The sequence below is a fragment of the Staurois parvus genome, unplaced genomic scaffold, assembly GCF_062004578.1.
Source record: "Staurois parvus isolate SC_StPar_1 unplaced genomic scaffold, SC_StPar_1.0 ptg000019l, whole genome shotgun sequence".
Lineage (NCBI taxonomy): Eukaryota > Metazoa > Chordata > Amphibia > Anura > Ranidae > Staurois > Staurois parvus.
Window position 1 is genome coordinate 20,346,151 of NW_028317815.1, and position 26,553 is coordinate 20,372,703.

At 42.3% G+C, this 26,553-nt stretch overlaps 1 protein-coding gene across 1 annotated transcript in view; it reads right to left on the minus strand.

Moving 5' to 3' along the window:
- Window positions 1–4,418: 4,418 nt before the first annotated feature.
- ARMC10 (armadillo repeat containing 10) overlaps window positions 4,419–26,553 on the minus strand; it is a 35,320-nt gene continuing 13,185 nt past the window's right edge. Inside the window, exons 3-6 of the mRNA XM_089685615.1 lie at window positions 22,384–22,518; window positions 14,355–14,531; window positions 8,695–8,766; window positions 4,419–4,794 (exon numbers count right to left, since the gene is read on the minus strand). Of these exons, the coding sequence (XP_089541741.1) occupies window positions 4,525–4,794; window positions 8,695–8,766; window positions 14,355–14,531; window positions 22,384–22,518 (654 nt within the window). The 3' untranslated portion in view covers window positions 4,419–4,524. The remainder of the gene's footprint in view (window positions 4,795–8,694; window positions 8,767–14,354; window positions 14,532–22,383; window positions 22,519–26,553) is intronic.

Sequence of the window (26,553 nt, forward strand, 5' to 3'; positions counted from 1 at the left end):
CCCATCTGGCCCTGGGCTATTCCCAGTCATTTTGCTCTTCAGTGCTGCCTGAATTTCCTCCTGCATTATTGTTTTTCCCAGACATTAATCGTTTCACTCCCACTCTCAGTAATCCCGCCTCTTTCAAAAACATCTGTCTCTTACTAGTTCTTACTTCTTCCCCCCCCTTTTAACTGCTTCGGGTTAACATCATATTTACTGCAATATTTTTTTTAATACATTTGCGATATCAGTGGTTGAGTAGACCAATTCTCCATTATCTTTAATCTTCTCTATATAATTCCTTGATTTCTTAATACTCTCATTAAATATTTATCAGGTCTATTCCCCCCCACTGCTCGCTCTCTCTTGCCATCATGTTAAATGTCTTCCTCGTTTCTTCCTCCATTAATTACATAATGCCTCTCATTTATTATAGTCCGCCATCTCTTTTGTTCTCTTTTTATGTAACTGTTCTAATTCGTATAGATCCCTTAAGAGCATATTAATTTTCTTTTGCCAGTCTTTTTTTTTTTTTTTTATCCCAATCGGTATCAAAATTACCCTGATATATGCCTTATGTGCTTCCCACACCGTGGCTATCGAGACTCCTTCAGTCTCTTTTCTTTCAAAATGTTGTTCGATCTCTTTCTTTATTCTCATGATCCTGAAGAAGTTTCTCATTTAGTTTCCACGTTTCTCTTGTGCTCTCTTCCCCATAATAACTTCATTGTAACAGGTGCATGGTCCAATATTGTTGTTACTTCTATATTTGTTTTTTATCAATGCCTCCAAGAGTCTATGTTCCATCAATATGTAGTCTAATCTAGAGTACGTCACATGTGTCTGAGAGTAGAACATGTAATCTCTCTCTGGGATGCTTCACTCTCCAAACATCCAAGAATAGACATTGATAGAACATTCTTTGCAAAGATTTCAAGCATCTACCTTCCTCTCTCTGCACATGCGACGTTGTATCAATCTGGGGATCCATGCAAAAATTAAAATCTAACTGCCAATTCTCATTTTCCATTTCCCTATTCTTTTACCCCCTCTCCCATCCTGGAATGTCTATTTTCTGTAGTTCAGGTCTCTCACATCTTTCTGGAATCTCAGTCTTGCAGGATTGACCTTCTTTCTATCTTATTAAACATGCTGGGAATCCCCAGCTATATTGTACGTTCTGTATCTTAATCTGTTCCAGTAATGGTTTCAACGTTCTCCTTCTAGCCAATGTTTCCAATGATATATCAGCAAAAATTACATCTTCTATATCTATTCTCCTGCTCTTCCAATTTATATAGCAGATTTCTTTGCTCTTTTCTTCCATCTGTTTTTCTAGTTTTGTTATCACTTGGGCATGTTTATCTAGTTTCACTTCAGTCTCCTCTACCCGTGATAAAACATGCCCCAGATCTTTATGTATTATCACCATCTCCTGTTTATGGATCTCTCCAATCTCATAAACATATCTGCTATATCAGATTTAGTTGGTATCTGTGCAGCGCTCTCTTGCTCTTCAGAGTTCTTGATAACCGACTCATTTTCTGTGTCTTCAGCTTCTATGCTTTGACTAATTAACTACTCCTATAGACAATCTGGAACACTCGCCCTTGATGTCTTCCATCTCCTGTCTTCCACTCACTCATTGTTGTCTCTCAGGGGTTTGTCCCTCCAAATAAATTTTTCATGTGTAGGTATATATATATATATTTTTTTTTATTGAGCTTGTTTGGGGTGGCTTGAGCCCTCCCCCTTTTGCCACTTTACTTTTCATGGTGTAAAGATATTTTCCCAGGCCAGAAGGATTACTTCTACAGGGCAAGACTAAAGTTAAACCCTCTAAGGATAGTGTCTCTTAAGTCTTTCCTTCACCCCTACACCAATTTCCTTCCCAGGGGTCTATGGATTCTTTTTCTTGCTTGTATCTCTGTTTTTACTCCTCCTGGACCCCCACCTTATGGTCTTTAAACAGTGCAAGTCCAGTTTAAATTTTGAATCACCTTATTCTGTAGCCCCTTGTTTACCTCAACACCACTTTCTCCCTCTGCAAAGTTCCACAGGTCCTGGGCAGTTCTCTGATGTATGGGTTGCTTTCTCCTCAGTGCTAAGCCAGCCAGTCACTCTACCTCCCAGTGCTCCTCTGCAGCAGCCACGTGTCCACCGCTCCAGGCACCAGCTCCAGAGTCCATGTCCTCTGCAAGTTGAGCTACCTTTATACTACTTTTTGTGTGAATGCATTTTTTTTTTAGTTCTGTTAAAATTACTACAGTATCAGTGTCCACTCATCTTTTGGAGATGATTGGTGGGTTTGGCCAGGCTGATTTGGTATGAGAAATGCAGTTTGTGGTTTTGCCTTCTCCTGTGGGATTACCTTTGCTTGCAACAATATACAATCTTCAGTCCTGTGATGGTGTGCATTTAGGATTACGTCTCTGATTTAAGTATATTTAGGACATTTGGGTGCCACTAATGTCATTCTCAGCATATAAAGCAATCAGTACTGAGTATGGGAGGCAAAACAGAGACAGTAAATCCTGCTACAGAATCTGGAAGAGTTAAACTTTTGTACCACAAGATGTTTATACCCAGACAAAAAAAAGTAAGCACAGGCAAAAGAATCTTGCTTTGAAAACCTACATAAATGCACTTTAATATACAGGAACATATTTAGGCTACATTTCTCTAAAAATATTATGCATTTCTACTTTTTTAAAAAAAAAACAAAAAAACAATATCACTACAAACTACAGCTTAAAAGCATTGCAAATGGATCTTAAATGCATATTCAGAGGCTTTTAGATAATAGCAGTGGAAATGATCAGGTTGCTAAATTCGATAAACAAAAAAAAAAAAAAAACAAGCACAACCTAAAAACAAAAACACCAGTGTGCCTTACCCAAGTGTGATTTATAAATGTTAAGTACACAAAGCCAACCCAAGTCCTAGATATTTCCTTCACTGTATGTAAGCATAAGTATTTGATCCCTTGCTGAATTTGAATGTTTGCCCACTCACAAAGAAATGATCAGTCTAAAAATCGAATGGTAGGTGTATTATAATACAGACAAAATGGCAACAAAATATTCAAAAGAAATGCATGTCTAACAAATTATGCACTGATTTGCATGTTCATGAGGGAAATAAGTATTTGATCCCCTATCATGCTGCAGGATTTCTGGCTACCAGGTGTCTTTCATACCGGTAACAAGCTGAGATTAGAAGCAGCATCTTAAAGTGAGTGCTGCAAATCTAATTTTGTTACCTGTATAAAAATACACCTGTCCACAGGAGCAATCAAACAGATTCCAAACTCTACACCATGGCAAAGAGCTGTCCAAGGATGTCAGGGACAAGATTGTAGACCTACACAAGGCTGGACTGGGCTACAAAACTATCGCTAAGCAGCTTGGTGAAGGTGACAAGAGTTGGTGCAATCAGTCGCAAATGGAAGAAACACAAAACAACTGTCAGTCTCCCTAGGTTTGGTGCACCATGCAAGATCTCACCTCATGGAGTATCAAGGATCATGAGAAGAGTGAGTAATCATCCCAGAACTACATGTGAGGATCTTGTCATTTAATTTCCAGGCAGCTGGGACCACAGTCACCAAGAAAACAATTGGTAACACACGCCGACAAGGATTGAAATCCTGTAGAACCCGCAAGGTCCCTCTGCTTAAAAAAAAGCACATGTCCAGGCCCGTCTGAAGTTTGCCACTGAACTTCTGAATGATGCAGAGGAGGACTTGCTGAAAGTGTTGTGGTCAGAGGAGACCAAAATGGAGCTCTTTGGCATCAACTCACCGTATTTGGAGGAGGAATGTTGCCTATGACCCCAAGAACACCATCCCAACTGTCAAACATGGCGGTGGAAACATTCTGCTTTGGGGGTGTTTTTCTGCTAAGGGGACAGGACAACTGCACCGCATCAAAAGGGACAATGGACGGGGCAATGTACTGTCAAATCTTGGGTGAGAACCTTCTTCCCTCAGCCAGGGCATTGAAAATGGGTCATAGATGGGTGTTCCAGCATGACAATGACCCAAAACACATGGCCAAGGCAACAAAGGAGTGGTTCAAAAAGCAGCACATTAAAAGGTGCTGGCGTGTGGAGGGTGCTGAAAAAGTTCGAGTTGCTAAACATCAGCCACCAAACCTTAATGACTTGAAGAGGATCTGCCAAGAGGAGTGGGCCAAAATCCCTCCTGAGATTTGTGCAAACCTGATGGCCAACTACAGGAAACATCTGATCTCTGTGATTGCCAACAAGGGATTTGCCACCAAGTACTAAGTCATGTTTTGTGAAGGGGATCAAATACTTATTTCCCTCATGAACATGCAAATCAGTGCATAATTTGTTAGACATGCATTTCTTTTGAATTTATGTTGCTATTCTGTCTGTTACAATACACCTATTCGATTTTTAGACTGATCATTTCTTTGTGAGTGGACAAACATTCAAAATCAGCAGGGGATCAAAATACTTATTTCCTTCACTGTATTTACAAAATAAATGGTCTGGATAATTACACAGCAAGATCTCTTAATTAAGTTTCTGAGGACATACAAATCTAGCCACGTGTTCTTTGATGTCTTTATCTGGATGCTGTAATAATGCTACCAGATTTCTCTGGAACACTGTCTGGCCTCTGAAGAGAAGGGCATATAAAGAGTTCTCTTCGTAATGACATTGTCCATTACTATGCTGTTGTCTGTCCAAGTTCTCCGAAAGATTTGCAGCAAATGTCATAGCTCTGATAAGAATGTCCCTATTAGTTTTGCTGCCAAAGAGATTGGATAGCGATGCCGGTGCCTGCAAAGAAACAGATAAAAGCTATATTATAAAGGTTAGCTCTGTGCTTCCAACAGTACACATCCAAGGATACAAAGGAAAACCACTGCCTGACAGTATAGTATGTTAGAGATCTCATTTCTAAAGAGTCCCTAAGATTTTAATGGAGGATTCTATTATCCCCACAGAACAATCTAAACATCTACTACTTATTTTATGTGAAAGGAATCTTGGAAAGCTGGTATGTTTTTATTCTATTCAAGATTCAGAAACCACTTATATTTGAAAGCCTTTGCAGAACCCTTTACAAACATAAAATACATCCACCAACATATCACAATGATAGTAGTTTCTGACACTTGTTTTAGGAGTTCATATGACTAGAACTGTGGCTTATTAGTAAAATCTTGTTTTATGGATCTTGATGGTGCCATACAGATTCCCACTAGACCACCCTCAGTTGGGTAATAGATGTATGGTACTCCAACATGGAGATATGATTTTTTTTTTTTTTTACCAGACACCTTCATTTTTTGTTCGGAATGTATTTATAAGCATTGCAAAATATCTCTTAAAACTGCCATCAAGCTAAGTAATATTTCTTGTCTCATTTCAAGTTTCTTATAAAACCCCAAATCTAAAATGGTGGAAGTAGATGTCTTGGAGAATGTTGTTCTGATAATGCTATAAGGCCAATGAACTGATAGTTTTGTGCTAAGATGATAGAGACATGGAAGTGCTACATAATAGCCGTGGGGAAAGGGGGGGGGGGGGGGTTAAATCACAAAATATACTACAGAATATATTCATAATGAAATTACTAAAGGTGTCCTAAGCACTACCTTGTGGCAACATTTAAGTTGGCCACGCACTGTGTGAATGTCATCAAGTTCCTGATGAACCTGCCAAATTATGCTATAAGGGTTGCTTTCTTTGCTCCTTCTCAACAAACATCCTAAGACTGAAAAGTTGATGGAGCTGCATGGAAAATGTTTGGCCAAACAGCAAATGCAACCAATGCAGCCACAGTTTCAGTATAACCCACGGGCAAAAAAAAAAAAAAATCTAACAGTGTATGGCCAGAATACCTGGAGTAATTTACAGCAAAACTCCAGATAAAAACAGCTACACACAGTTTTACTTGCAAAAGAATTTGTTCAGCCAATCTTGTGAGCAAGACAACTTTATCAACCAGCATAGCTAGGTTGGTGACTTTATGTTTCTCTATTGCTGTTAAGGCATTCAGCTTTGTGAACCACCTTCTCCTGGTCTTTCACAGAACAGTAAAGGCATATTTAACCTGTTTATTGCTAGCACTGTAAAATCGACAGAGCTCAGGGAGCTGTCTCCTTCTGTCTTTGCCATTGTTCAGAGGATTACAGAAGCCTATTATAAGGAAGATTCAGCCGTTGATGCTAGTTGTAGTTACTGACGTATTTTAACATGCAAGTAACAATTTAATGAATACTACTGCTTTGGTAGACATGTATATGGTGTAACATTGCTTAGTTATGAACTACATTGCTCAGCTGGGCCCTTTCTATACACCCATCTTAATCTGAAACTAAATCTGACAGTGCATAGCCAATTTCATGTTTGACAGCCATAAAATAGGACGTGCCAAAGAAAAAAAAAATAAAAATATGAGAGTCTTCAGCAAGTTTAGGCAGTTACTGTATCTTATGCTTACAGGTAAAATGCAGATATCAATGGCTGTTAGCCCCAGAAGGAAATTGTATTTTCACAGGTTAAACAACATTGTGTGGACACAAATGTCACCCCCCCACCTTCACGATAAAATGGCACTCAGAGGTGCCTTTGAGCACCTCTCTAGCCCCTTTATAGAACGCAAACAGGATTGTCTGTCCAAGAATGTACGGCATCTAGGACTTCCCACGGTGACAGTGATCACTCACTTTACTGTATCTATGGAAGTGAAGGGTTGTCACCCTAGGCTGCTCTCCTGATTTGGAGTACAAACGTTTCCTCTCCTCAACTCAGTTACATAGAGAGGAGGGCATTTGTACTGTACGGATGATGGCCTGGAAAGCAGATGATATTGTATGATACCAAATTTCTGTCAGGATCAACAAGTTTTCTATACTTGCAAAAAATGCATTAAAGTGATTCTAAAGCTAAAACAGTTTACCTTAACCATTTCAATACCGGGCACTTTTACCCCCTTCCTGCCCAGGCCATTTTTCAGGTTTCAGCGCTCTCACACTTTGAATGACAATTGCGCGGTCATACAACACTGTACCCAAACTAAAATTTTATCATTTTCTTGACAACTAGAGCTTTCTTTTGGTGGTATTTAATCACCACTGGGGTTTTTATTTTTTGCTAAATTAACAAAAGACCAAAAAATTTTGGAAAAAAAACAAAACACACCACACGTTTTTCTTTGTTTCTGTTATAAAAGTTTGCAAATAAATAATTGTTCTTCATAAATTTAGGCCAAAATGTATTCTACTACATGTCTTTGGTGAAAATAACCCAAATTAGGATGTATTTTTTAAGTTTGTAGGAAAGTTATAGAGTTCACAAACTATGGTATAGATCTGAATATTGATCAATCCTGAAGTACTGACAGCCAACCTAAGTTCTTGAGGTCCAAGAATGTCAGAACAGTACAGATATCCCCCAAATGACCCCTTTTTGTAAAGTAGACAGTCCGACGTATTTAATATGAGACATGGCAAGTTTTTTGAAGTTGTATTTTTTGTCATAATTTTGTGGAAAATTTAAATTATTTTCACTATTTTTTTTTTCATACTGTCACCAGTGCAGTACAGCGTCATCATATAACTGGCATTGCGGTGATCAGTGACACCGGTAACAGTATGAAAAAAATATATATATATAATTTTTTATTACATTTTTCGCTTTAAGATTTTTTTTTTCATATTTCACTATGACGAAAGTAATTTTTTTTTTTTTTAACACAATTTGCTTATAGCAAAGAATTACTTTGCTATAAGCAAGAATTTACCTGAATGACAGATTTATTCAGGGTTTTTTTTTTTTGTGCTTAGCTGCGATTTGGGCACGGCTAATCAGATGACACAGCTGGGCTGTGATTGGCCCAGCTTGTGCATGTGATCGCTGTGACCATTCACAGCTAGACACTAGTATACAATGGATGGCATGAATGAAGCCATCCATTGTATACAACTGTCATGTGACCTGCTGTGATTGGTCACAGCAGGTCACATGGTACCGGCAACGGGGCCGGTACTCAGATCTGTCATCGGCCGTGTCTGAGGTACACGGCCAGTGACTGATCGTGCCGCTGCGCGGCTCTGCAGGCGCGCAAACTGCGCATGCCCGGGAGGACGTCATATGGCGTCCACCCGGAACGCTGAAGGATTTTGCCAGCCGCCAAACGGCCATTGGCCGGGCGGCTAATGGTTAATGCATTCCTTGCATTAAGGTAAAAAATATTTTGTATTATTCCATGTGTGAAGGGGAAGAGAGGGGAGCTATTGGCTCCTGCTGCTCTCAATCAAATGCAGAGAGGAGGAAGTGAGGGGCGGGGCTCCATAGACACATCTTGGGAGTGAGCACGCACTGTGTGTCCCCATAGCAAACAGCTTGCTATGGGGACACAAGAAGAGCCAAGATAGCTAGCAGAGGACCCAAAAAGGAGGAGGATCGGGGCTGCTCTGTGCAATATCATTGGGAAGGGCAGTTGAGTACAAAATGTTTATGTTAATTTTAGAAAAATTATCCTTTTGTTATACTAAGCCTGAAAAAATAAAAATAAAAACCACCACCACATCTAAGGATCAGTAAGCTGCAATATATTAAATTTTTTTTACACCTATCCAAACTTTGTTTGGATAGGTGTGACTGGCTGGTTCCTATAATCATGATCCAGTTTACCACTATTCATAGACATGGGAAACATTAACATATTACCTTGCTAGATAAGAGAGCTGTGGTCATCGAAAGGTTTGCTGATAAATTCACAAGAACCTTTAAAGTATGCATCTGCAGAAAGAGAAATAGGCATTTGAAGAACTATGTCATTTTAAATAATATGTAAATTAGATTTTTATTTATATTAAGTGTCTAATGCTGCTAAAGCATCACTTCACTACTTATTAAGGGCACACATCACCTATTGTTAGTTATAAAAGGAACACGACTACTTTATACTGCTGCCTACAGTAAGATTGGACACTGGCAAAAAAAAAAAAAAAAATATTGAAAGCCTGCCCAGGATAACGCCCTCCTACTACTAGTACTAGCATGCCTCCATTTTGTAAGAAAGCAGTATTGAGAGAACATAAACCCAGAGGGGTGGGACCGGAGTCCCTCAATGGATTCCAAGAAAAACATTTTACGGAGTACAAAAATCCTAAATAGGTCTTTAGCTTCAGGATGTCCAAAAGCAGTCCCAACTGAGGGTTGGGCAGCACAGTAAAAAAGGAACACCAACAGGCCCAAGAATAAAAAACAGAAAAACTGGGGACAGCCTGCACCTCAAAAGAGACATTGTAAGGACCTTATGCCCAAAGCCGACATTACATGAGGCTGAAATATCCACCTGGGAGAGCTTAGAGATCGCATGAACAGAGGATCAAGTGGCAGTCTTACAAATCCGGGAAACAGCTGCTTGTTGCGGAAAACTAAGTACTCACAAAACTAGTAGAGTTAATCTTGACAAGAAAGAGTGGAACCAAATCCTTGAGTCCATCTCTTGAATGATGGTCTGCCGTAGCCAAATAGAGATAGTGTAACAAAAATTAGGTACACAGTCTTATGGGATCCATCTGGCTGACAAAAAGAAAAATTTGTCTTCTTGAAAGAAATAGCAACCGAGACTCTTCAAGCAAACCACATCCACACAACGGTAGGAAATTTCATTTTGGTGAATTGAAGACAGAGGGACAAAGGAATAACTGGCAGAAACTACCTTAGGCAGGAAGGAAGTCCTAGGCCTCAAACATCACCTTGTCCCTATATAAAACCAGAAAGGGTCCCTTACAGGATCAGGCCAGCAGTTCAGACAAACTTGCCATGCAGAGATAATGGCTACAAGGAAAATGGCTTTGTTGGTAAGAGCAAAGAGGAATTTCTGTACAGTTTTAGAAAAACCAGATTCACATCGCACTGAGTCACGGGAATAGAAGGGGGGAGTCACATGAAAGACTCCTTGTACTAAAGGGTCTTCTAAAAGAGTGAGAGGCCAATGACCTTGAAAACAGAAAAAAGAAAAGGGCAGAAACCTGACCCCCCATAGTGCTGAAAGCCAAATGCTGGTCTAAACCAGTTGCAGGAAGTAGATGATTTGTCCCACACAAAGTGTGGAGGTTGATACCTCAAGACTTACACCAAGTGAAACAGGTCTTCCATGTTCAATGACAGACCTTGCTAGATGTGAACTTTCTAGCATTTAACATTGTAGGAATCACAAAGATGACCCTGTCCCTTAGAACCTGGGCTTCTACAGTCATGCCATTTCAGCCAGGGTATTGTGAAGCAGGATGGCAAATCAGTCCTTAGAACAGAGGATACTGATCACATAGGTGTCCTTTTATCATGCAGCAGTAAATGACCGCTGCTCAGTTCTTTGGAATTCTCAGAGGAGACAGTTCTCCTCTGACTGCCTGTTCATGAAGCGGTATGGATTGCTTCTCTTAATGAGTGAAGCGATCTACAAATGCTTTGAACTCTAGAAAACGGCTGCGGTTACTGTAATCTTGCGAGATTACAGTAAGATCAAACATACAATTTACTAAGAAGTGGTAAATTACCGCTGCTTAGTTTACAGCTCTCAGAGGAGATCACTCAGTACCTCACTACACCACACACACTTTTTCTAACTTGCTCTACCCCATCGGGGGTTGTGAAATGCAGGGGGGCTTTTCCACTGTCTTGGGGGCTCTGATTGAGGAATAAGGAAGTTAATCTTCCTCCTTAGTTCTATCCTCAGGATCGCCGCTGATCTCAGTTTCATAAAAGGACACCATAGTACAGATGGGAGTGTCTTCCAGGAGTCGAACCAAAGTCAGCATAATACAGCTGTCTGGTCCTGTCTGAAGCAATGCGGATAACTCCAATGTTCTCATACTCGATCCTGTAAAACAGGTCAGAACAAAGTTCCATGGGAAGGAAGGCATAGTTCAGGGTGTACTGGTGAGGAAGTCAGTTAGCCAGCCATCTACATTTGATATATACAGGCCATGCCCGATGCATATGACACACGAAAGAATATAAGACAGAAGGCTTCTTGCAAACCACCATGGCTGGAAAGCTACAGCCATCTGCTCTACACATTCTATAAGTGAGGGATTAACCACAGCAGCCAGAATCAGATGGACAGCGCCTGCCAGTGAAAATAGAGCTCTAGAAAGGGCTTTCAACCCCTTATCAGTTGAGCCCCCCAAAATGGATGCATCTTCTACACAAATAGTAAGTAGCTTGTTGAGGCAGGACACTGCTGGGTCCACAGTGGGAATTCACTACTTCTGCATGGCTAATAAGCATATCAAGGGAGCAAACAGCTTATCAGGAAGCTTCCAAGCTCCTTAGAGAAATAAGATGACAAAGCAGGTGCAAATGAAGTCTTTGTGGCCTTAGATGTTTTATAAGACACAAGACAGGAAACCCTGAAACTAGAGAACAAGCGTGTTGCATCTACTAGAGTGGTGCATACCACATCAATTAAAGCCAGAATGGTCTCCTTTAATTTAGGAGTAATAGTGGCAGACTACAACTCCTAAGTCGGTCAAGGACTGGATTGGCTCAGAATCAAGTAGAGTCTCTGCGACTGATGGTTCAGAAAATACTAAGCCCACAGGAAAATCAGATCTAGATTCTGCAGGGAGGGTATGAATGCGTGCTTGTTTATGTCCATGCAAGCAGCCCTGGAACCATTATTAGAGTGTGAGCTGGGGGCACCTGGTACAGTGTACATCTAAAATTAGACATGATTTGACCGCAAGGTGGTAACAGCTGGAGGTGACCAAAGTCAGCAACAAGAACAAATTGGCTCAGCTCAGTAACTGGGGAGATGCTCCAACACTGTATGGCAGGAAAAAGTGCACACAGTTCATGTGCACAACAACCCAGCAAGCATAAGATGTCAGCGCCCAGTCCCACAGCACTATATAGAACAATGGTACCAACTTATCTCAGTAAATGAGGTAGATCCTGATGCCTGGCCTGACAGGTCTACTTGTTAAGTGACTCAGGGCAAGCATTGAGGCAATGCCAGTAGCTCTGGACCCTGGAAAGGGCTCTGGAGCTAACCTGTACCAGAACGGCATCTGGAAAGTGTCCTACGCAAAACCCAGTGCTAGAAAGTTAGATTTCAGGCTATCCCCACAAAAGCCAAACTGAGTACGACCATACCAAACAGATGCAATTAAAAAAAAAAGGTTTGAAGAAAAAAAACTAGCAAAAATAAGTTAGCAGTTTACACACCAGAGCTGAAAAGACATCCATCCTCCTCCTAGGATACTTGCAAATAACTGAGGCACACTGCGGTTATCCTGGACAGGTCTACGATGTTTTTATTTTTTGTTTGCCAGTGTCCAATCCTCCTGTAGGCAGCAGTATAACCTGAAGGTTAAAGACTTCTTGTATCCTTAATGGATGAGGAAGTAAACATTTTTATAGCCCTAGGACTATAAAGTAAACACTGTAGTAATATGTAAAGGACACAAATTTTTCATTAAAGAGGAGTTCCAGCAACTCCACCAAAAAAATTTAAAAGTCAGCAGCTACAAAATACTGTAGCTGCTGACTTTTAATATTAGGGCACTTACCTGTCCAGGCATCCAGCGGTGTCTTCACCCCGAGCCGATTCTTCAAATCGGCTGGCGCCGGCATCTTGACTAAGGGAAACCAGCAGTGAAGCCTTGCTGCACTTTGTGAATGGGCTGCAGTCCTCTGGGACCTGTGAAATGTCAAAACCAGATATCTACCCCCCCCCCCTCCCTCCTCAAATGTGGCAGCGGAGGGGGAGGAGGCAGATAAGCAGAGCTTCCACTTTTGGGTGGAACTCTGCTTTAACCAATATTAATTATAAGCTACTTTAATTGTAACTGGGAAGTTGTGGTGGCATTGAAATCTATGTTGTGGTGGTGAAGTACTAGAACCCCTTACAAAAACTAAAACTGGGTCAAGGCTTCTCAACAAAGAAACAAAAATCGCAGACATATCAAATGCACTAATAGTAGCTCATCTATGACAGCCCTAGGCTGTAATAGTGCAACAGTTTTACAAAACACTTGATATGTTACTCAATACACCATACATTTGTATAACAGGCCATAGGCATTTAAAGTCAAAAGACCTCTGACCAGTGTTCCTTGCTTTTTTTGGGCTCATGTGCACAAGCCTTAAAGTGATATTAAAAGGCATGTTTTTTCCATGTCATACTTACCTGCTCTGTGCAGTGGTTTTGCACAAAACAGGCCTGATCCTCTTCTTCTCGGGTCCCCCACCAGCACTCCTAGCCCCTCTCTCCTGCAGAATGCCTCCAGAGAAAGCAGCTTGGTATGGGAGATACTAAACAGGCTTGCTCTAGAGCCACTGCTCTGTGTGTCCATTCACACACACAGCCGCGTGTCAGCCCCGCCCCCTCTTGCTCAGCCAATGAGGGAGAGTTCCCAGAAAGCCAAGGAGCTTTTGCAAATCACATGATCGCGATGGGTCTCAGGCGTTGGATGGGGGTTTTTTTTAAGCCTGTACACACACCTCTATGTTAACTTATGTGTCCATGCACACATTAGAAGATGGGCATTTACAGGTTAAAAAAAAAAAAAAAACTCCCCAAAACACACAAGCCAAATGCCTGTAAGAGGGATTTATTACGAACGCACGCGCTTCAACGTTCATTCATTCCAATCGCCAGAATAAATGAAAGAAGCAGAGCTCTGCTGGCCCTACTTTTCCTATGGATCATGGGAGTGCACTTCATTCTGCACTCATGTAACCCATTTTCAGCTGACAGCTGGCTGAAGCTGTCAGCTAATGCTACTGAGCCAGTCCAGGCTCTGGTGAGATCCACCCAAATGCCTGGAACAGCAGCTGGCTCAGCCTCTCAGGAAGCCACAGAGAGGCTGAGCCAACTGTTCCAACCCTTGACACAGCTTGGCACTGCAGTGAGCGCTGGAGGGTCAGAGCAGAGTGCAGGAGATTGACAGTAACCATCTCTCTGCAGACTGAGAACTGAATGAACAACGGTCTTTGATTGCTCAGTTTTCAGTCTTAGAGGCAGCAGGGGACAATTGCACTGATGCTGCATGCATCTAGGGGAGTATGATTGTTTATTTTACATTCTCGAACTTCTCTTAATATACTGACCAATGGAAGCCATAAATGCTCAAATGGACGTGTGCAAAACGCAGCTTTAAGCATAGTTTTAAAACAGCTTTTCTCTTGCTAGGAAAAAGGCATTCAGGGGAGCTGAACAAACACTCGGTGTGCATAAGGCCTTACTTGAAAGGAAGTGAAAGCTTAAGAGATACATAGACTGTACTAGCATAAACCACTACTACAAAGGAGACAATGTTTCCACATAACCTGTTCATGTGATCGAACACTAGTCTATTAATGTTACATACCTTGGTAGCTTCTTCTCCATCCACCAATAGAGTGAAAAAGCAGGGGATGTAATCTACCAGGTATTCATGGTAGTTATTGGTGACTGACATATTAATTGCTAATCTTAAACCAGCCAGTTGCACTTCAGAATTCAATGATGATGATTTAATTTCATTACATACATCACAGAGGAAATCCTGTGGAAAATAAAGCAATGTTTCTTAGCCATTCTAAGCAAGGATTAAGACATTCTAACAAATCCAGATTTCTGGTTTCATTCAGTATCCCTATGATTTTTTGATGGCTAGTCACTAGGATAGTGGCAGTCACCTGCTACTAGAAGGACAGCCTATGTCATGTGTCAAACAAGACCCACGGGCCGAATCCAGCCTGCCAAGCCATATCATGTGGCCCTCACACCCGTTCTGCAGCTAAGGGACCTCCCTCATCTCTTATGTTCATTGACAGACACAGATTCTTCTTCAATATCCATTACCAATCAGAGATGTCCTAAAGCAGTGCCACAATGAAGGGTGGGCAAACTAACCAATGGAGAAAAACTCAAGGCAACATGCCAGCACTCCAAACCACCCCGCAGGAGTGACAGGAAGAAGGGTCAGCCGCACACTAGAGGATTGATGAATATAATGTATATTTATTGATCTATAGAACACACAAAACACCAGGACATGAATACAGGACTTGTTAACGCATTTCACACGATCTCATGCTTAATCACAGGATCCCATGCTTAATCATAAAGAAAACAACAAAAAGTACGGTCTTATATTAGGCATTAGTTAATAAAGAACACCTGTCCTAATCAGCACTCCGAGAATCCTGAGGATACACCTAACAAAACATAACACCATTGTATCAAAAACAGTGATCACAGAGAACAAGAAAAGGAGGAAAAGAAAGATGAAAGTGGAATGAAAAGAGAAACAAAGAAAGAGAAAAAGAATAATGGCTAAAAATGAAAAAAAAACAAAAAAAGAATTGTACTGCAGAAACAGTTAAAGGGCAAAAATGTTTAAACCTACTACAGGACAATTTTATGGTACAGTAGAGGCCCCAACTAGGAATGATGCTCTGCTGGACCTGGTAATCTCAAACCATGCAGAGCTTATTACAAATGTTCATATAAAAGAACATCTGGGTAGCAGGGACCATAACATGATTTAATTTATTGTTAGATGTAAACAGCAAGCACATACGAGAAAAATAAAAAAAAACGCTCTATTTTAAGAGAGCCAATTTTCCAAGGCAGAGAGCTGCTCTCCAAGGCATGGTATTGACAAAGCTCCAGATGATCCACATTGGCTCACAATTGATATGATCCAAAAACATTTAGACAGAATAAAAGGTGAATAAAGCACCTGGACCGGATGGCATACACCCAAGAGTCCTTAAAGAATTGTGCTCTGCCATTTCAAAGCCATTGTTTCTAAAGTTTTTAATGATTGGCATAGTACCACTGGATTGGCGTAAGGCCAATGTGGTGCCAATATTTCAAAGGGGTCAAAATCTGTACCAAGTAATTATAGACCTGTTAGTTTAACTTCTGTAGTTGGGCAGATGCTGGAAAATGTAATAAAAGACCACATTGAATTCTTGCTGGAAAAAAATATTTTAAGCAACAGACAGCATGGATTCATGAAGGACAGAAGTCAAACAAATCTGATTTTTTTTTTTATGAGGTGGTGAGCAAAACCTTGGGAAGAGGGGTGGCAGTGGACGTGGTATACTTGGATTTTGCAAGAGTTTGACTTTTTAATACAGTTATAAACGATATAGGGTCTGAGATTATAATATTTCAGCCTTTGCACATGACACCAAGCTGTGCAGGGGAATAATGTCCTTACAGGATGTCTCCAACTTACAAGACGACCTCAATGCACTGTTTAATTGGACAACAATGTAGCAAATGAGGTTTAATGATGATAAATGTAAGGTTATGCACTTGTGGGCTAAGAATATGCATGCATCATACATACTAGGGGGAGTACAACTGGGGGAATCAATGGTGCAGAAGAATCTGGCAGTTCTGGTAGATCACAAGCTAATGGCGGCATGCAATCCCAAGATGCTGTTTCTAAAGTGAACAAAATCCTCTTTTACATATAGACTCCAGGGAGAGAGATATCATATTACCCCTGCACAAATTAGTAAGACCTCATCTGGAATATACAGTTCAATTTTGGGAACCAATAAACAAAATTAATATTGGGGAACTGGAAAGAGTACAGAGAAAGGCAACCAAACTGAGGCATGGAGGAGCTCAGCTATGAGGAAAGATTAGAGGAACTGAATTTATTCTCTCTTGAGAAGAGGAGATTAAGGGGGGATATGATCAAAATGTATAAAATACATCAGTGGTTCATATAGTGAAGTTGGTGTAGTTATTCACCCTGAGGTCATCGCAGAGGACAACGGGACACTTTCTACGTCTGGAGGAAAATAAATTTAAATGTCCAAACACAGAAAGGTTTCTTCACAGTAAGAGCTGTAGTATAACTTTTTTTTTTTAATGGTTGAACTGGATGGACTTTTGTCTTTTTTCAGCCAGACTATGTAACCTGTTGTAGACAGTGAGATGCCTCCAGCAAAGCTGCTGCACTTCTTGCACCTCCCTGATGCTTGACAAAAGCCACTGCGGTGGCGCTGATCCTGATCGGTAGACCACTCAGGCAATCTGTCCAATGCGTCAGCGACAACCTGAATACACAAAGCTTCAGGACATTGATGGGCAGTCAAGCTGCCTCCAGAGTTCAGCAACCTGGGCTCAGTCCAATCCCAGGGCTCCTCCCCAATCCAACAGGCTGGCATCCGTTGTGACCACAGTCCAACGAAGTGGAAGGGAGGACCTCCCGGTCTATAGAGATGGAGTCCGCAGCCACTAAACAAAAGAGGCCCTCATCGACCGCTCCAGATTACTCGGATTGCCCTTCCTTCAACGTCTCATATACAGTGCCTTGAAAAAGTATTCATTCCCCTTGAAATTTTCCACATTTTGTCATGTTACAACCAAAACGTAAATGTATTTTATTGGGACTTTATCTGATAGACCAACACAAAGTGGCACAGAATTGTGAAGTGGAAGAAGAATGATAAATGGTTTAACATTTTTTACAAATAAAAATTTGAAAAGTGTGACGTGCATTTGTATTCAGCCCCCCCGAATCAATACTTTGTAGAACCACCTTTCGCTGCAATTGCAAGTCTATTTGGGTATGTCTCTACCAGCTTTGCACATCTAGAGTGACATTTTTGCCCATTCTTTCCAAAACCGCTTAAGCTGTCATATTGGATGAACAGCAATTTTCAAGTCCTGCCACAGATTCTCAATTAGATTTAGGTCTGGACTTTGACCGGGCCATTCTAACACATCAATATGCTTTGATCTAAACCATTCCATTGTAGCTCTGGCTGAATGTTTAGGGACGTTGTCCTGCTGGAAGGTGAACCTCTGCCCATCTCAAGTCTTTTGCAGACTTGAACAGGTTTTCTTCTAAGGTTGCTCTGTATTTGGCTAGATCCATCTTCCCATCAACTTTGACCAGCTTCCCTGTCCCTGCTGAAGAAAATCATCCCCACAGCATGATGCTGCCACTACCATGTTGCACGGCGGGGATGGTATGTTCAGGGTGATGTGCAGTGTTCGTTTTCTGCCACATTTAGCGTTTTGCTTTTAGGCCAAAAAGTTCAATTTTGGTCTAATCTGACCAGATCACCTTCTTCCACGTTTGCAGTGCCCCCCCCTCCACATTGCTTCTTGCAACCTGCAAGTGGGACTTCTTATGGCTTTCTTTCAATTATGGCTTTCTTCTTGCCACTCTTCCATAAAGGCCAGATTTGTGGAGTGCACGACTAATTGTTGTCCTGTTGACAGATTCTCCCACCTGAGCTGCTGATCTCTGCAACTCCTCCAGAGTTACCATGAGTCTCTGAGTTGCTTCTCCGATTAATGCTCTCTTTACCCGGCCTGTCAGTTTAGGTGGACAGCCATGTCTTGGTAGATTTGCAGTTGTGCCATACTCTTTCAATTTTCGGATGATGTATTGAACAGTTCAAAGCTTGGGATATTTTTTTATAACCTAACCCTGCTTTAAACTGCTCCACAACTTTATCCCTAACCTGTCAGGTGTGTTCCGTGCCCTTCATGATGCTGTGTGCATGAATACTGTCTAACAAACCTCTGAGGGCTTCACAGTACAGCTGTATTTATATTGAGATTAAAATCTAGTGGAACCAATTGCTTTCAGAAGTCACCTAATTAGTAAATAAAGTCCACCTGTGTGTAATTTAGTTAGGGGTATCAGAGTAAAAAGGGGGCTGAATACAAATGCATGCCACACTTTTTTAGATATTTGTAAAAAATTTTGAAAACATTCATCATTTTCATTCCACTTTATAATTATGTGCCATTTTGTGTTGGTCTATCACATAAAATCCCAACAAAATACATTTACATTTTTGGTTGTAACATGACAAAATGTGGAAAATTTCAAAAGGGTATGACTACCTTTTCAAGGCACCGTAGAACTGGGCATAAGGAACCACCTCAAAAAAGGTAGCCACCATCAGGCCTAAGACCTGCATGTAGAAACACAGGGAGAGGGACTTGCAGGACAAGAGCTGTTGAACCGCCTGGAGTTTGTCCGATGGGAAGAACACTGCCCTGCTCCGAATCGAGATTCAGCCCCAGATACTCCAGACGCTTGGATGGGATCAACACAGGCTTCTGGAGGTACAGGATCCTCTTTAGTCCTGTAGAAAACGCACGGTGGTCTCCATGCTGTCCATCAGCGATAAACGAGTCTATGCTTGTAAAAGTAAGTTGTCCAGTTAATTGAGAACACCAATCCCTTGTTGTCTTGAAAGGCCAGGACCGGTACCTCCTTGTCTCAGCAAGGCCAGGACCAATGCCAGGCCTTGGTAAACACCTGGAGATTGGAGGCAGGACTGAAGAAGAGAAATACAAATAGCAAAGTGTAGGAAAGGTTGATGTTCCTCGTAAATAGGAATGTGCACGTTAGCATCCTTGATGTCTATGGAGGCCAGAACATCCCCTTGATGGAGAAAAGCCACCACCGAGCAAATAGACGCCATCTTGAACTAGTAAACCCACACAAAGGCTTTCAAAGCCTTGAGCTCCAGGAAGCAAACCCCATTCGACTTGGGAACTGTGAACAGAGTGGAGTAAAATCCCCATATAAACACCGTAGGCATGCTGCCAAGAGCTGTAGATCAGGAAGGGAGAACAAAAGGAAAAAAAAAACAAAAAACACATTTGGGGGCCCTCTCTTGTTTTTGTGTATCCAAGGGTGTGGGGGTGGTATGCAGCCTTGTGCAGGATACAGCCTGCATGCTCTTGCTTGTCCAAAGGCAAGTCCTACTGGAGGTAAAGTAGGCAAGTAAAAAAAAAAAAAAAAAAAAAAAAAAAAGAAGGACTTAACATGGAGCTAGAGCCTGCCCTCTTTGGGTACACCCCCCCCCCATAAGCCAGAAAAAAATGCTGGAGCACCCCTGCAACAACTGAAATCATTTCATGCAGACCTGAAGACCTGCTTCCGATTCCACCCTCCCAAAAGTGAGAACTTGGAGTGAGGACACTCCACCACTAATAGCAAAGATGCCTGTGACACTAGAAAGGGGGGTCCAGGACATGAGAACAGGTCCACTGCTCTAGAGGGGTATCCCAGAAGACAGGAAGGCCAGAAGCTCCCAGAGACAATACAGGGACACTCGAGGTGGTTCCACTTCATGTAAATGAAAGTAAAGGCAGGACAAGGAAACCCTCGACCAAAAAGGGACAGTTAACCACCACAGAAAGGCTTGGAAGGGAGGTTACACAAGGCCTATCCCAAGCTGACAATATGCGCAGACATGCGACTTGGGGCAAAAAACACACAGGTCCCCTGCTGACGTAGACAAGAAGCACAGTCACAATGCAATGTACAATACCCGTGCTGCCCAGCAGCCTCACCACTGAGACCTGGAATGTACCCCAAGCTACTCGTGCAGTATAGAGAGGGACAGTCGTCCAGACCCAAAGAATTGTGCAAGCAAGGTGGCAGGAAACCCTCAAAAAGGCCACTACCAATACTCCAGATCCTGACATGCATCAGTGCTGGGAGTTTGGAACGGTCTGGCTACACAGAACCTAACTGCAAAGGCTGATCCACGCTGCTGACCGCACCGAAGTCAACACTCGTCAACATCGCTCTGCATACACCTGCAAGAACAGCCTGACAGCAGGCCCAGCAGAAACCAGAGAACCGCTGCTGGGAGGGGCAGAAAAACAGCAAGCACCCACTCTCACCAGACACAGGCCAGGAAGGGGAGGGCACTGGACATGACAGCATGAGTCTGCATCCGCGCAGCCTTACACCACCCAAGCAGAGGGAAGGGCGCCCCCAACGCACATCCTCCCCCAGGACGGAGACTCAGTGCAGCAAAAGTAACACTGAGAAGGTGAATGACAAACTGCCAACCGCCCAATTAAGTCAAAAGCTGCAGTCTAAAGTTGCGACCTGCCTGACTGCGTTGTGTGCCCACCTGCAAGCCCACATAATCCGCAGACACAGACGGGCAGCCGCAGGGCACCACCCTCCCACACAATACATCGCCAGAGAGCCCCTGCACAACGCAGAGGGTATAGAGAGGCCTATATAGGGAAAGAGCTGATCCCCCAAAAAGATTGCTGCTGCAGCTCATGAGGGAGATGGCAAAAGCTTAAGAGGGAGTAGGTGTCCCTGCAGGGAACGCCCAGACCTGGACCCACTACCACCTAAGGGGAGAGACACAGGAAACCCGAGGTCTGCCAAATTTACAAGGGGGAGAGTAGGGTAGGTGGGAAAGGGCATGGACACGAACCACCATAGCCCAGAGGATGGAGGAGACCCTGTAGGGACTGACTCCCCTGGAAGTAACCGCACCCTGCACTGCACCCTGGTAGGGAGGGGGGAAAATCTTCCCAATCCACAGAGTATGCGGGTAACACTCCTGTGACAAAGCCTCCTCTCCAGCAAAGTTGGGGGATGTCGGTATGGATAATACGTGGCACAGACCGCAGGTGCCCGATCATATGTATCCCTATGAGACGTTTAACTCGCAGGTTCCCCCGGTCCAGAATAGGGCATATCGCGGCCAACCTAGCACTGAGCTAGCAGTCAGTGCACGCTTGATGGTCAGAATAGGGTGACCACTTGATCTAGATTACACAGCCTGTTGCTGAGCTCGACTGTTGACAGAAGATCTCCAGAGGAAATGAAAGAAAAATCCCAGGGAAAAAAAAAAAAAAAAAAAAATTAAAACGCTATGGGACCAAAAGTCACAGCATAAAAGCACATTCATACTCCTGAAAAACACTAGGCAGAATGACTTGGTTGCCTATAACAGAGAAGGGGTTTTATACTCAGAGGACTGCCCATATGAGGTGCAGTTTTTTTTTTGCCTAGTGTCCTACTAATGTAGGTGGGGCAATAAAACCCTGTTTGGTAAGAGATATTGAAGAAGTTGTGTCTATCAATGTAAGCAAGAGTAATATTGTTTAGTCAATTGTTTCTTACTATAGTGCTGGCACTTAAGGTTCTTTTGCCCTCACCCTATCTCCAATCACCTAGTGTATAGAGTATTTATAATTCAGAGCACGCAACATAAAGCGCACTAGTGTGTACTTTTCTGTCCTGTACATAAATGTGCCTGAAGTCATAAATGGTCCTTGGGCGTACTTGTGAGAAAGCACAAGTAGCAGAAGATGAGCAGAAGCAGGGGCTGCAGATCAGTATGGGGAGTAATGGGGTAGCAGGGAAAGTCACACATGGCTGAGAGAAGTATGAACTGTCTGACAAAGCCTCATGCAGATGTCCATCACGCGAAGAAGTGGATGATGCCCAGCTGGCCAAATCCACAGCAGTTATATTTCTGATATTTGTATATTTAAAATCAGTTCTACGATTATAGCAATCCTGGAATTTTAAATGAAAATTAATGTTTGAATCACCAACAAATATTAAGAAGGAAGTGTAAACCTAAGTATATCACCTTTATCTGTTCCTGATTTTTCAAGTTCATACTTAAATTGTTGAGTGCATTCAATGCTTTTGTCTTTATAATTGGACATGGATGCAAAAGGAATCTCCCGATTATCTTAATGCCATTGAAATTTCGAATGATGTCCTAGATAAAAAAAAACAAAAAAACTATATATGGGACATTAAAAACATTAATAATATTCTTTTATAAAGAACAATTATGCATACAGAGTAAGAAAAAAACTGTAATGTAGAGGGCAAGAGGAACTTACAGTGTAGCCTACATTGTTTTCAGCTGGAAGTTTATTATAGTCAAAGCAAAGTCAGCCAGATGGACATTCAAAAAGATATGGCAGTAATCTAAAGCATGACTCATTAAAATTTTCACTCACTGTTATTTACAAATTTTTCCTGGTGCTTATTTAAAAAAGCTTTTCCCAAAATGCAGGTCTTTCTAAGCTCTAAGGCTCACTAAAGTCCAATAGTACAGAGTTCCTCAGTTTAGGGGAAAACACAGCAAGACTAAAAACAACTAAAAAAACAGTAGCAAAGACTGACAGTGCTACCACCCTGTAATCCAGTTTTAAAGAAGCCACAGGTATATGGTCAAAAGAGTCTGCAACTCAAAAGGTTAAAATCCAATCGCCTTTATTAATAACGATGTTGGTGTTAAAATCCAGGAACAAAACAGTTAAACACATTTCAGCCCATTTAGATCTCAGACATAATGGTTATGACTAAGGCCTGCATATGCTGAAACACGTCAAATGTCTTGTTCCTGGATTTTAACCTCGACATCATTTTCCATAAAGACAATTGGATTTTAACCTTTTGGAGTTACCAGCTCTTTTGAATGTCAGAGAAAACTAAAACTGGCCACACACTGTGGAACCAGATGAAATCCACTCAGAAGGTATACCTGCCATCCCCTGCTCCGTTCAACATATGTCAATTGTTCAAAGGAACCTTGTATTGATTTGTATGGTCGTACTCCAGGTGAGAGCACATCTGGTGATGGTAGAGGTCTTAAGACAGATATGAAAATCACTGGAGAATACTTGCATTATTGCTGAATTATATTGAAGACATAGAACCACTGCTTTATTAGACTTTGTGTTTCATATCTATATTTCTAGTGGCTTGTTGGTTAGTGTGATATTGTGAAGGACACGTGGCACTTTTATACACATACACCATTTTTAACTACTTCCCGCCCGCCATGTACTGCAGATGGGCGGTAGCTGCAGGCAAAGCGATGTACCCGTACATCGCTTTGCTCTTTCGGGTTTAGACCACGGATTTGCGCACCCCCCCTGCTGTCATTCGTTGTAGAAGGTGTATGTCAGCAGGTCTCTGCCAGTAATTTGGCCAGGACTCTGCCAATCTCCTACAGCGAATGGAGATGCAGAGCTCTGTCTGTATTTGTAAATACAGGCACAGGATCTAGGTTCTTCTCTCCCTGGAACCATTTTGTTCCAGAGAGAAGCAAAACATCACACGTGAGTAAATACAGTACAGTGCACCCACACACGTTAGAGACATTTTAACCCCTTGTTTGCCACATTTAACCCTTTGATTGCCCCCCCCCCCCACCATTAGTACAGTATTTTTCACTGATCACCATTAGTGCCACTAGCAACGTCAGATAGCGTCAGGGTCAGCATCCCTGCCCGCACACTATTGCATTCACGCTATAGGTCGCTGATCACCGTCATTACTAGTATAGTGTTTGTACGGATCAATATATTGATCACGAACAAAACTATACCAGTGCCCCTTTAGTATTAGTGTCCCCAAAAACGCAGTTAACAGGATAATCCCCGGTCGCTGCCAACACTAGCATTTAGCCCCAACGCTCCCCCCACCCCTAACAAGAAGTGCAGTGTCAGTATAATTTCTGATCACTGTCACCTGTAATACATTGCACACAAAACCACAGTGTTCACAGACTCAGGCCTGATCTCTTAGCACTTGCCGGTAATTTTTTTTTTGTAGCGGTTCAAGCAGTCCCTGACAGCCGGGTTCTCTTTTTCCCTTGAGTTGCACTAGGTAGCTGTAAATTTAGAGTCCAAAATGTCCAACGAAAGGTACACTAGTGAAGAGGCCTACAGGATAATGAGCATGTCAGGTGAGAGCGAAGGGGAAGACTCCCTGACACAACCAGCCTCAATACAGACCTGTAGACAGCAGCGGTACCCTGACAGGTAGCTCAGACGATGGAAAAGAGGTCCCCATTAAGATCAGGCGTACCCGACTGCATGAAGCTGAAGTGTTAGGATCGCATGACTTGTCTCATATGCAGCAAAGTGCCAGTACTAGTGCCGCACCACCTTTTAGTGAACTGGCGAGCACCTGTGGCCTAGTATATCCTGGTCTTTTTATACCAGCACTGCAGTATCACTTGGTGACGTGGCGAGTCCCATAAGTGCAGTACAAGCTGGTGCGGTGGCGAGCACAAGTAGTGTCCCGAAGCCACCAAGAATTTGCACACAGGCCCGTAGAGCCCCTAGTGTCCTTCTGGATGTGCTTGCAAATCCTGATTAGCAGCCCACAGATTCTGCAGCAGCCTTACTTCCCCCATTCACTGACCAACCCGGAATTCAGGTGGAAACAGCAAATTTAACTACTCCCCTTGATTTTATGGAGTTTTTCACAGAAGATCTGTACAATTTGATTGTGGGCCATAGCAATTAATATGATCAACAATATACAGTGAAGGAAATAAGTATTTGATCCCCTGCTGATTTTGAATGTTTGCCCACTCACAAAAATTATCAGTCTAAAAATCGAACGGGAGGTGTATTGTAAGACAAAGACAGAACAGCAACAAAAAATTCAAAAGAAATGCATGTCTAACAAATTATGCACTGATTTGCATGTTCATGAGGGAAATAAGTATTTGATCCCCTATCATTCAGCAGGATTTCTGGCTACCAGGTGCCTTTATAACAAGCTGAGATTAGAAGCAGCCTCTTAAAAAAGGGAGTGCTGCTAATCTCATTTTATTACCTGTATAAAAAAAACCCTGTCCACAGGAGCAATCAAACAATCAGATTCCAACTCTCCACCATGGCAAAGACAAAAGAGCTGTCCAAGGACGTCAGGGACAAGATTGCAGACCTACACAAGGCTGGACTGGGATACCAAACTATCACAAAGCAGCTTGGTGAGAAGGTAACAGTTGGTGCAATCATTCGCAAATGGAAGAAACACAAAACTCATTCTCCCTAGGTCTGGCGCACCATGCAAGATCTCACCTCGTGGAGTGTCAATGATCATGAGAACAGTGAGGAATCATTCCAGAACTATACTATGAGGATCTTGTCAATGATCTCCAGGCAGCTGGGACCACAGTCACCAAGAAAACAGTTGGTAACACACTACGCCAAGGATTGAAATCTTGCAGTGCTGGAAGGTCCCTCTTCTCAAGAAAGCACAGGGGATCAAATACTCATTTCCTTCACTGTATCTAAAAACCACCCTTCCTTTTTCATGTGCACTCTGGAACGCCCGCTCTGTCTGTAATAAGCTCACCACTGTCCATGACCTTTTTGTCTCCTACTCCCTTAACCTACTAGCAATTACAGAAACCTGGCTTCAAGCAGCAGATTATGCTTCTCCCACAGAACTTTCCTATGGAGGCCTTCTCTGGACCCACTCACCCAGACACAGTGGTCAGAAAGGTGGTGGAGTTGGTTTGCTTCTATCCCCACTGAGCATCTTTCAAGTCCTTCATAACCCTCCCTCTTTATCCTTCTTTCGAGACTCACTGAATTTGGCTGTTTTCTCACATCTCTCTGAGGATTGCAGTGATCTATCGACCTCCTAGACCGGTGTCTCGCTTTGATGATTTCTCCGCCTGGCTACCCTACTTTCTCTCCTCTGAATAACCCGCTATCATTCTTGGAGTTTTTAACATCCCCCATCAATGTTAACAACCTGGCTACATCACAACTCTTAAACCTTACTTCATCTTTTGCCTTAACACAATGGACACAGTCCTCCACTCACTCTGATGGGAATACATTAGACCTTGTTTTCTCCCATCGTTGCACTCCCTACAACCTCACAAACACCCCCTTTCCGCTCTCTGATCACAATCTCATCACCTTCACAGTGTCCTCATCTTCAAACACCTATCTCTCCAAGCAGCAAACAAACAATTACCCGCACAACTTTA